The following is a 12007-nucleotide window of genomic DNA, read 5'->3' as shown; positions in this document are numbered from 1 at the left end:
GCTTCTGATGAGGTAGATATCTCATATCTCTCTGGAGATAATTCACTGATTCTTTTAAGAAACAAGAGATACAAAGTTTAGAGACTCTTTCTATCAAACCTCACAAAGAGCAAATAACTTGCCACCTGGGTTACTTTGATCCCAGATTGTACATACAATACATATTTAGTGATTTGGGCTCTTCCGAGATCCTGGCTCTGCTCTACAATTCTGTGACTCATCAACAATTAAGACTCCCTCAGTTTGTTTCAGCAGACCCACACCTCAAATCTCATAAATCAGAATTTGTTCAGGGCTCTGGGGTTAAATGATTGGGTTTCAATATGCTTTATATATCAGCTTCGGAAGTTGACATCTTCTTCACTACAGGGTTTTTAAAAATTATTTACAGTGGACAAGTAAAATTTCTTATCTCCCCAAATTTACTAATACATTTACAACAGGAAAGCTCCAGGGTTTCAATAAAACACTATGCAACGAAGCCAATAAAAAAGGAACTTGAATGCATATTTTTCCTACATACATAAGCATCTGTTCCAACTTCTGCCTCCTAAAACTTGCTTATTTTGTTTCAGCTTTAACCCTTAAAAATAGTAAAAGAATGATCTGGCTTGGAATGTTCATTACTTCAACAGCAGGAGTCAAGTTAATCTGCTTCACACCCCATGTCAGACTTACTTTGCTCCATGCTTAAGATATTTAAAAGAGGTCTCTTGGAGGGAGTACCGATGATCTAGAACTTGGGGTCCCTTGGGGGCATCCACCGGGCAGATCTTAGGCGGACAATGAGTTAGCCATATTTTTCTGAATCAAAAAGCAGCTCTACTCCAGACTGACCTTGGGAAAGTAGTTTTTTTTCATCCTGGGATGCAGATATACACGATAGAGGGCAGCTGCGCTTGTTATAAATATCTTGTAAGGTAGGCAAAATGCTGCACTGTAACTCCTGAAGCCAGAAAGCTGGGAAAGAGAGGGCTTATATGACCTTTGGAGAATATGCTGTTCACCCCAAGGAGCCATGAGTAATTAAAACAGAGAGTTAGCACTTCTCACAGGAGGGATCGATTTACTCTGAATAGCCCAAAGCTTCTTATCACTTGTTATGGTCCTCCTGCTCTGGACAAGGGAGGGCTGGAGCACGGGAGACCCAGTGAGGGCAGGCTGAACAAGGAGCAGTAATCTGAGAAGGGGAAACAAAAATGGGGCCGAGGAATGAAGGGAGGGAAGAAAGAGGAGCAGGCTTCCGGAGGCCCCCCTTGCAGTTACTGGCAATCCTGGGCTCCAAGCCTCAGAGGGCAGGTGGCTATTTCAGTCCGTTCCCATTATAGAAGCAGATCGCCACGTTGCCCCGAGGAAGGCTGCACAAACTGGAACTGACAGGCACCCTTCTTGTCATTTTCTTTCTCGCCAACCTGCACTGACTCCACACTTCATTTTGCTTTTAAGGACACTCTGGTGTCCACTTTTATCCCTTCTACACAAACTCTGGCTGCGCCCCAACCATCTTCCCCAGCCAGGCTGCTCTCCTCGTGGCAGGCTCCACACCCACAGAGTTTTCCTTACTCGGTTGTTTTCCCCTCCTCTCCTCTTTTGCATATATCCCAAACCTCTCCATCCTGTTAGGTCAAGATATAATTTATTTCACAATAATGACTTCCATTGCAAAAAACTTTCTACCAAACATTTAAACGTGGACCATCGCACCTAAATCATTCTGTCCCAGGAGAGTTCCTTGAATGTTTTGGCCCATGTCCATCACTCCCGTGTTCTGTCTCCCATAACATTTGTTCACGGACCCAGGTCCACAGAATCAGCCTCAGGGGATGGATAGCTGTAGCACTCTATATTTTCAACAACCTCCCCTAGAGAAACTGGAATTGGAGTGACCTAAGAAGGCAGAATTTTGACTATGGACACTTACTTTATATTTTTCCATGACCTTCATACATTTTTTACCATGATCATGTATAACTCTTATAAGAACAATTAGTGGGGGTAGGGGGGCATATATATCTTTTAAGGTCACAGATGATTTTGATACCATGGGAGCCCTAAGTCCATACTGGTCATTTAAACAAGGATTCAGACACAAGCCTTCTTTCATTTCTTAAGCCTCCAACGAGTTTGAAAGGTACTAAAGAGCAAGAAGTGGCCCTGTGCCAGAAAGGCCAGGCTCAAAGCAGGTGCTTCATTAATACTTGAATAGGTTTAAATAGACCCAATAAAATAGGAAAAAATTGAATAAGGACACATGGGATGTGGTACATTTCAATAAAAAAAAGAAAGCTTTTTAATTAGTGGGTTAAATAAATATGTATTAGTAAAGCAGAAAAAAAATATTCAGGTGACATCACAGACCACAGGATGACATGTAGCTCAGCATTGGTATTTTGCTTTAGATCTAGAAGCAAAGGATCTTCAGAGGCATCAGTAAACTAGCAGCATGTAGATACCACAAGGTAGTTCTCTCCTTTTAATCTGGCTCATTCTTGAAGTGGTGTGTTCCATTATGAAGTCTATAGCTAAAGAAGAAATTTGGGTCATTGGAGAGAGTTAAGAAAAGAACCAAAAGCCCCGTACATTGCCAGTGGGAATGTAAAATGATGCAACCACCACTTTGGGAAACAGTCTCTTCCTTCTTCAAAAAGTTAAACATAGAGTTAGATATAACCCAGCAAATCCACTTCTAGGAATACACGCAAGAGGATTGAAAATATACAAAGACTTGGAAACAAATGTTCACAGCAATACTCATACTAGCCACTGTATAATGGTGACAGCCAATAAACCAACAAAACATGGTACATGTTTTGGTACATGATGGAATAGTATCTGGCCATGCAAAGGAATGCTACCACATGGATGAACCAACCTTGAAAACATGCTACTGCAAAAAGCCAGACACAAAAGATCACATATTCTGTAATTCCATTTAAATAAAATTTCCAGACTTGGCAAACCCATAGAGACAGAAAGTAGATTCAAGGTTGCCAGGGGCTGGAAGAAAGGGGCTGGGAAATCGCTACTAATGGGTTTAGAATTATAGAATTAGGCAGTGGTGATGGTCATACAATTCTGGAAAAGTACTAAAAGCTGCTGAATTGTACACTTTCAAAGTGTAAATTTTGTGGTATGTGAATTATATTTCAATAAAGCTTTTATTATTTTTTTTAATAAAAAGGTCAAGAGGGATGCCTAGCCCACTCAGTTGGAAGAGTGTATGACTCTTGATCTTGGAGTTGTGAGTTCAAGTCCAACATTGGGTGTAGAAGTTATTTTCAAAAAATTAATTAATTTTTAAAAATTTAAAAACGAAGTCAAGGGGAACATGGGGAGATGGGAAAATCCGAACAGGAGGCCCTCCAAAGAATGTTTAAAAAAAAAAAAAAAAAAAGACAAGGAAGCAATTTTACTAAGGGCTGCTTTTTTAGGCATAGTTGACTTTTTGAACTTTTTTAATTAATTAAAAAATAGGATGGCTATCTGAGGAGAAAATTAGAAGACAGAGATTATAATATGGCCTCAGGGGCTTAGTGTAAATACAAGGTTTTCCTACCAAGAGAAGTTGGAATAAGAGGTGTTCACAGCTCTCTTTTCAGTGGTCTTAAATAGTGCTTAGAATAGGTTGTACGTGTACAGGACAATGTGTGGGAGCCCTTTCTGAAATGGGAGAGGGATGAACTCGATGACCTTGCAGCTTTTTCTGTCTCTCGAACACGGCTCGTCCCCCGCGCTCAGCATCACACGCGGCCACCAAGGCACTCGTCTCAGTAAAACAGGAGAGAAGACACTACCATTTCTTGAGAAGTTTTATTTGGCTTCTCTATTCTGTCACAAACATACATTCCTCTTAAGACTGTGACAGTCTTCTCTTCTAAACAATTAGCTTTTTATTAAAAATACATACACACACACACACACAACAGCAACAACAACTCATAACTGTACTCACAACCCATTATTTTAATCACTTGCATCAAGAAAGTCAATTCAGGTTATGTATAGCTACCTCTACACTAATAATTAATATGAATACCTAGAATGTACTTGGCCTGGTGTAGGGTTTACAAATCTCCAACAGCCTTTGAATTCAGTTGTACTTGAGAAATAAAATGAGATCAACATCACTCATCTTTTCCAGGGAAGGAACCATCTGTGCTAAGCACCCCCCACCCCCTGGCTTCCCAAGGCTCCCCCAGGTTCACTCAACCCAGTCTCTCTCTGCCCAGAACCCAGATTCCCATGTAAATAAGCCAACTGAGAGACACTCAGAACTCAGAACTCAGAACTCAGAACAAGAAAGCCTCTTCATGGTGCTGTGACCAGATTTGCTTCAGATCCTTTCCATTCTTCATTCTCTGGTTGGGTGGTAGAGGGCTTCATTTTATGGCAAAGTTTGTGTCAGTGCTGATGCTCTTGCTTTCCCCATTGCACATGTTCAACAAATTCATTCACTGAGTCAACATGGAAATCCAAGGCTTCCTATTTTAGGAGAGTGTTATAAACCTTCATCTCCAATATCCTTCAAATGCTTTTAACTTAACAGCATGTTTAATAAATGAGGGAGGTTTAGGACAAGGTGCTGTTAAAACTTAGTTTGTTGAGAACATTGACTAAAGAGAATTCCTTACCAAGACATGCCACATGTCCCCCTTTCAGGAGGGGAATCCTGCCTCCCCTCTGTTAAGCAAGGGCATGGTCAAACTGCCCCTTCTCCAGCCCTTCAAGTCCATCAGCCCAGGTTGAGGTCGGCATGCTCCGATATGGGTCCAGAAGAATCCGGAAGCACCTGACAATGAGGATGCCCAAGAAAATGAACAACAAAATCACAAACACAAATGTGGTTTTTTGCTCCAGAGACATGCTAGAATCTGCTGATGCGTTCTCAAGGGGCACTAGGGGTGAAGGGACAGGCTGTCCTCCATCCATCGTCCAGAGAAGCAGAAGAACGGGATCTCCCAGTTTCCTTTTCTCCCATCATCAGTCTGCTGAGATCATGGTGGCTGCCCCGTGGAGACGCTGAGTTATCTGCAGGAAGAATGAAAGGCAAGGAGAATCATAGAAAATGATTTCTGTGCTTACAGTCCTATTCGTCAGAGAAAACAAGGAATCTCTAAACTTTTTCACCAGACGTGCTACATTCTGTGTAATTATGAGAGAGAATATTTTACTCTTGCATGAAATTACCAAACTGTCCTCAGAGCAGGCACCTGGGGCCAGGATGGCTGGGCGGGGAAGACAACCAAAGTACAGAAGATGAGAAATGCGCAAGGTAATGTTGACCTCGGGGTATGCTGCCAGCTTGACATCCAAACCGAGTGTCCCCTGCCAAGTCTCTTCCAGATTCCCTCCAATAATATGACTTTCACATCATTCTGATAATGATACCATTGATGGAAGATCAGCTATGTGCCAAGACTCTAGCTAAACACAACATAGGTTAGCCACTCTACTACAAGCTCTGTGAAAGCGGAGACCTCTAAAACCCCAGTGTAAGGAAACTGAGGCTGGAAAAGGTACTTAACAGAGAAACTCTCAGGGGTTCTGAGCCCAAGCCTCTGGCCTCCATTTTACCACTCAATGAGTATGGGCCCTTGATCACTAAGCCGAAAAATGGAATCAGAAATGCCTGTGTATCTCACGGTGCCATAATGAGGATGGATGTCTGCGAAAACACTTAGAAAAAATATACAAAGAAGAAAAACAAAACTATGAGTTGCTTCTCTTCAGACATGGCTGTGGAAGCCAGGATGTTCCTCCTTTGCTTTCTCTTGCCTAGACCAAGGGAAAAAGAAGGCATCTCAGACTCCCAGACCATCAAGCTCCTGCTGCTTTTCTTTTTTCTTCAGAAAACAAAGGCCAGGTCAATACTTGACCCAGAGAAGCACCTCAAGAACTGAACTAAGGAGAAGGAATTGATTGGCTGCATTTTTTTCAAAAAAGCCTTACAGTGGCCTTCTACTGCTTGAGACCATTTGATAAAGAGGAGGAGAAGGAAAAAGATAAGTTATCACTATTTCCATTTTACTGGTGGAAAAATTAAGATATGTAGATATTACTGTTTGTCTTTAAGGGCAAGTTGGAGTATACACAAAGGCCATAAAAACTCAAGATGTTGAACTAAATTTATGTGTGAGTCTGCTTATAAGAAAAAATGCAAAAGAGAGTACTCAGCTATGGGAATTAACATGGATTCAAAAGAAATTACATCCAGTGAAATAAGCATCCAAATAAAAATAGAAATTATGACTTAAAGCTCGAACACAATATTTCTACAGCTAACTTCTAATTGTTGCCTTGAAGTATAGCATTAGTGATCATAATAACAGCTTGAACGTATGTTGACACTTAAAAGTTTATAAAATCACAGTTTAGGACACCATTTATAAAGGGATTTACAACCAGTGTCTAGAAGGAAGGAGTTACCAATTTGGGGGGGAAAGAATATTCTGCAGCTCCGGGACTAAATTTTGTTTAAGGCTGGAATAGTTGCAGTAGATTTTGTTTATCATTCATTTTTATTCTGAAGCAAGATCGGGATAAAATTTGATGGTGTTTCTTAAAAATAAGCTCCTTGGGGATATGGAAGATGTTGACGGATTGGGTTTGGTTTGATTTGCTTGCTTTTAAATACCCTCCCAACCTTTGTGTTTTTTTTTTTTTAATATATATATAAAGATTTTATTTATTTATTTGACAGAGATCACAAGTAGGCAGAGAGGCAGGCAGAGGCAGGGGGGAGCAGGCTCCCTGCTGAGCAGACAGCCTAATGTGGGGCAGGACCCTGGGATTATGACCTGAGCCAAAGGCAGAGGCTTTAACCCACTGAGCCACCCAGGCACCCCCCAACCTTGGTTGTTAACTCTTGGCAGATAACTGGGTTGAAGGGAGGGGGCAGGAAAGGGTGGCCAGCAGCAGTCCTTAGTACTTCCTTAGTACTAGTCCCTAGTACCTCCAGCAAGGGCCGTTTGCACACCCAAGAGATACCCAAACTAGACTTGTTCATACCGCATATAAAATTCACCAAGGGCTGGGTCAAAAGAAAGTTGTGTGCTGCTCAAGGAATAAATGCCTAAGCTCTCCTGTCATGTTCCTTTTTGTCCTTCCATGTCCTACTGAGCATCCCATCACTTTGACCCTGCCCTCCCCACAGACTTACCAGGAGTCCCACTCTACGCCCATTTCCCCTCCAGCCCAAATGAGGCCAGAGTCCCTTTCTGTGTCTGTATCTGCTCTTGACACGGCTGAGACAGCTATGCATTTTTAGGACATTCTCTATGAAAACATTATGTAATCCAGAAAGGAAACAGAGGAAAACGGAAGCCCATTAACTATGTAAGCATACGACATAAAGATTTCTGGGTCTGTGAAGTTCATCGAAAACAGTGAGCAACCAGAAATAGGACAATTTGAGGCTACGATGACTCCCTAGCCACAAGGTCGGGGACCAAAAGAGTGATACCTTTCTTATTCAATCCATCCCTTCTCACCCCCAGGGCCCATTTGACAAGAGCCATCTTGATGCCCAGGAGCAGTCTTTCCCACCCTTGTCGTTCGTCCAAGGCAAAGTACCAATTCCTCTTCTCCTAACTTCTCATCTCGTACTGCCTAGACTTCCTCCATCACTCACCTTTTCGAGCTGGTTCACCATTCATGTGGGGGCTTCAGGCATGGGTGACCCTTCCAAGAAGGCCTACAAGTAACCCAGTCATCCTGATTCAGGTTATGAACCCCATTTCCCTCTTCTGTTGCCCTGTAAATGAGCCTGGGTCCTGGCTTCTTCCCAGGGAAGCCAACCCTTAGAAAGACTTAAAAATCAGTTTTAATTTGCACAGATGCCACCCTGTGCTGATTAAAAGGCAGATGCAAGAATACGGTTAACCCTCTCTGCAGCCTCCTCACTGGTTTTTAGAAGCCCGCTGAAACAGAAACACAATATCCTCCAACCCCTTCCTGATACACCCAACTGATGGGAAAACAGAAAGGAAAGCATTTTGAAAGTGCCACAGCTCCTTATAAATCATCACAGCATACTATGATAACCCAGTACCTGTTAAAATAACTTCATTTGGCTAACTCTTCAAAGCCTTTTATTAAATTGCAGTCTTTTACCAAGGAGAGTGACACATTAACACTTAGCAAGGATTTGTCTGGGAAAACTGTTCTCACTTGAAGGAGGGGAAATGTGGTAGATAGTAAGGGGCTCATGGGTCTTGCTGGAAATGAGGGGCCACTGGGGTTTGGGGGGAGGAGACATGGGGTGCTGAGGGCCAATGGCCCAGGAGGAGAGAATTCCTGGGGAGGGTGGGGAATGGGAGATACAGTTGAGAAGATCTGGAGATGGTTATAAAGGGATATGGAGATACAGAGACCAAGGAAGAAAAGCCAGGTCTCTCACAGTTTTGCCTGGGATGGATGGAAATCCCTAGAAGAGCCTGCTTGATTTTAAACCCGCCATCAGCTAATCAATAATTTACAAATCTGGAAAGCTCCACAGCACATTTAAGTTAAAGGCAGCATCGGATAGAGGAAGAGGCAGAAAAAGAAAAATAAATGTGATCCCTGGACTACCACAGTCCCCAAATATTCAAAGACAGCAAAATTTTTAAAATGTCTGCCTTGGAGTGAAATGTCCCCTTTCTGCAAAAATGATCCTTGTGAAACGAAACAGTCACGATGGCTTCTACCTGAATAACGAAATCTTCCTTTTAGACAAATAGAGAAATCTGGGCAAGTAAATTATTTCAAAGGATTTCCAACACAATCATCCTAAGTGGTAATAATAACAAAAGGCGGTTGTGTTAAGTATTAGAGGACCACAGTTTCTCATGTCCCTATTTCAATCCTAATAATCTTCCCCATCATGTGGTACATGCCTGTCTTCCTGGACCTCCATCTGTATGGGCTCAGGACATAATACTGGACCAAGGAAAACTGAATTAAAAGATGCCATTCTCAAAAATCTCATAACGCATCCCTAGAGTCAAGCTCCCTGGACTCCAATCACACAAAATGTAGAACCCTCTGCATTACCTACGAAGCCCAGGGCGAGCAGTTCCTCTCAGCCCTAGTCACTCTCAACACCAGCCACGGGCCCCACTTAGAATGATGTACACAGAGGCCTCACTTTCTTTCCTCATGCTTCCGACATACCACACCAAGACCCAGCCTTCTCAGCTCAGATCTTACCACTGCTTCCCTCCAGAAAATCTCAGCGCCCCAACGACCAAAGACCCTCACCGGCCACTGAATCCCTCCCGGACCTGAGAGCCCTGTTTCCTGGATGACCAATGAGGTCATATTCCGACAATGGAATTTTTGTCAGATAGGAATTTCTTTTCCTCCTAAGTTCGAACAGGAACACACGTCAAATTGCATTTGGCTTGGAGTGCAAGGACCAAGAAGAACAAACTTACGTGGGATGGAGTCTGCAGACACCTGAGGAGGCCGTCCTCACTGGGTCTGCGCAGCAGCTCTACCTAACACGAGCTGTTCCTTAAACCCCTCCAGGTTTCCCACCTCTGAGCTTTTAGTCATAGTGCTCTCTGCCTGATGCCCTCCTCCTCGCTCTATTCCCGCCTGTGGGTTTCACTCCCTCCCTCGGGGTTTGCACCAAGTGCCACCTCCTCAGTGGGGCCTCCGTCTCTCCCTGCACCAGAGGGATGGGGTACTTCCTGCTCTGTTCCTCCCCGCCCCCCGGGGAGCCCTGCACCTGCTTTCTGCCGCAGCACCTCTCACAGGACCCGTCTCCACCGGATGTTCAGCTCGGTCCCCTTACTAAATAGCAAGCTCCTTGAGAAATTCCGGGCCGTTCTGGGGTCACTGCCTTTTTTTTTTTTTTTTTTTTAAATAGAGGTTGAGTCAAATCTCTGGCGCCTTACAATCTGAGGAACTGAATTTTCAAACTTTGAGGGGCCAGCTGATAGAAAGAAGGGGTAAAAATGCCCATGTCATCTAGCCAGCCTGGGATGTCAGACCATTGTGTTTGAAATTGATTTTATTTCAAAGAATTGTCGCTAGTCTGAGTCACAGTGACATGTTAATAGTCTCCGATTTCATGATTTGAAAAGCATTTATTTGGCTTTTTACATTTTCCTGGGCTTCCAGGCTGATGGGTCGAGTCCCATCGAATACAAAAATTAGTGGTGGCCCTGCTATTCCAGGGCTCAAGCCTTTCTGAGCTCAGGGGCTCTGGTCCTAGGGAAGAGCAACCGTTCCAAATATCCTGAAGCCAGACGCCTTACCTGGAAACCACACATGTCAACATGCACCCTCCCCAAGCTTGGATCCTTCAGGCATTTCATTTTGTTAGCATCACATTATACAATTTAACAGTAGAGGAAATTATTTTATCTGAAGAAAATAGACCTTAAAGCAGTGACACATTCCTTTTCTTATTTTTAAAGCGACAGCAACAGAATGAGTTTGGTGCCTTTGGCACATGGCTCTGTGGAGCTCTGTGGTCCGCCCCCCCTCCACTTTTGTGGCCAGTAGCTCACAGACACCCTCCCCCCACCCTTCCACAGCGGTTTGCAGTGGTCATAGTTAAAACAGATGCAGTGTCTGTGAAGTCCTGCCTAGCACATTGTAAGCGTTCAATAAATCCATGCTGATGAATGAGCGCTTCCTCTGTATACCATTTGTGTGCAAAACAAGTTTCTTTCTAATTTCTCCTATGCAAATAAGCACATTGGGGAATGGAGATTATAAGTAAACCGCCCCAAATCATAAAAATCAGTTACCAGAAGAGAAGCATTCCCCGAAGGCTGCTGACTCGCAAATTTCTCCCCAGCATGTAGGAATGAGTAGCAAGCCAGTCATCCCTCGGCAGCTCACGGTGTGCAGGGTGCCGTGAAGCCATCCTGCCTGTATTTTAAGTACCTCTAAACCACTTAAGTGCCACACCCCGTTTTTAAAACTTCTAGGCCAGAAACCTCATTATGTGACTTGACATGTTTTCCAAAAATAGATGCAAAAACAGTGGGTCTGCTGAGCAAGAACACTCACAGGTTTGTAGAGTTTACATTAGCCTGTGACGGACAGGACACTCCATCCCACAAAGCCATCCTGTGTATCTTATTTATATTTATCTGGCGGACTCGTGAGGCCACTCTGCAGACTGTACCAGGAAGGGAATTGACGAGGTGGGCAAGACTGAATTTGCAATGTCTAACAGATACCAAGTTCCTCCAAGTGCCACATTATTCTGCAACAGTTCTGAAACTGACTGTTGAAATGTTAACATGCCTTTCAATGATTAACATAATACATATGATGAGAGTGAGACTAAATAGAATCATCTCTGCTTTTTGAGCTAAACGAAGCCTTGACTGCATTGCCGTTTGCAAAACTGAAGGCTCCAGAGATGAACTCCACCCTTCCTCCCAACCCTCACACCCCAGACGTGTAAACATCCCAGTTGACCCTATTATATATCTTCCCCTATAACTGTGAGCCTTCCACAAAACCTACTTTATCATCTAAGGAGTCAGATCACTACATAAACAAAAGTTATTACCCATGAATCTTGTAGAACTACTGTGTATGAGCCCAGGGAACAGTAATTTGCATTCCAGAATATATGCACAAGGATGCAAAATATTTCCTATAAATTCAAAGAACTCATGGCCCTCTTGGTGACCAGCCCAGAGATTCAGGTAAAGAGTTCCTGGCTCTTTTTAGGTACTTCATATATTTTAACCAACATATACCTCCCTTTTTTTTTCTCTCTCTCTCACATAAATACATAGCAACTTCCATATTTTTCTTTTCTGAATACAGCCCTCTTGATCCAGTGCAAAAGCCCTGATGCTTCAGAATTCACAGGATGGCTAAGGACGGATAGTACTTTGTACGCCCAACAAAAAGACCCACGGCTATTAGAAAGCGCTGAAACAATGGCTTGACACACACATGAGTGTGGTCAGCTACAAACGTCAACAGGCAGGTTCGGAACCGTCACCAGCCCCCACTGCTGCACTGGGAAGTCTGTTCCCTCAGACTGTCA

General features: G+C 43.3%; 1 protein-coding gene and 1 long non-coding RNA gene across 6 annotated transcripts in view; one reads left to right on the top strand and one right to left on the bottom strand.

Annotated features, from left to right (window-relative positions):
- LOC132027852 (uncharacterized) overlaps positions 1–12007 on the top strand; it is an 80740-nt gene that overhangs the window by 24336 nt on the left and 44397 nt on the right. The window lies entirely within an intron of this gene.
- The window catches only part of CTXN3 (cortexin 3), a 31886-nt gene continuing 23291 nt past the window's right edge, over positions 3413–12007 (bottom strand). For 3 of the 5 annotated variants that reach the window (XM_059416579.1, XM_059416580.1, XM_059416575.1), the window contains one exon: positions 3413–5028. In XM_059416579.1, coding sequence (XP_059272562.1) covers positions 4684–4929 — 246 coding nt within the window. In that variant the 5' untranslated portion in view covers positions 4930–5028 and the 3' untranslated portion in view covers positions 3413–4683. Of the gene's footprint in view, positions 5029–9416; positions 9756–10742; positions 10824–12007 lie in introns of those variants that run through there. The other 2 variants (XM_059416577.1, XM_059416576.1) reach the window with 2 other exon arrangements.

This window comes from Mustela nigripes, chromosome 12 (genome assembly GCF_022355385.1).
Source record: "Mustela nigripes isolate SB6536 chromosome 12, MUSNIG.SB6536, whole genome shotgun sequence".
Lineage (NCBI taxonomy): Eukaryota > Metazoa > Chordata > Mammalia > Carnivora > Mustelidae > Mustela > Mustela nigripes.
The sequence above is the reverse complement of the archived record's forward strand: the minus strand, read 5'-3'. Positions and strand labels throughout refer to the sequence as shown.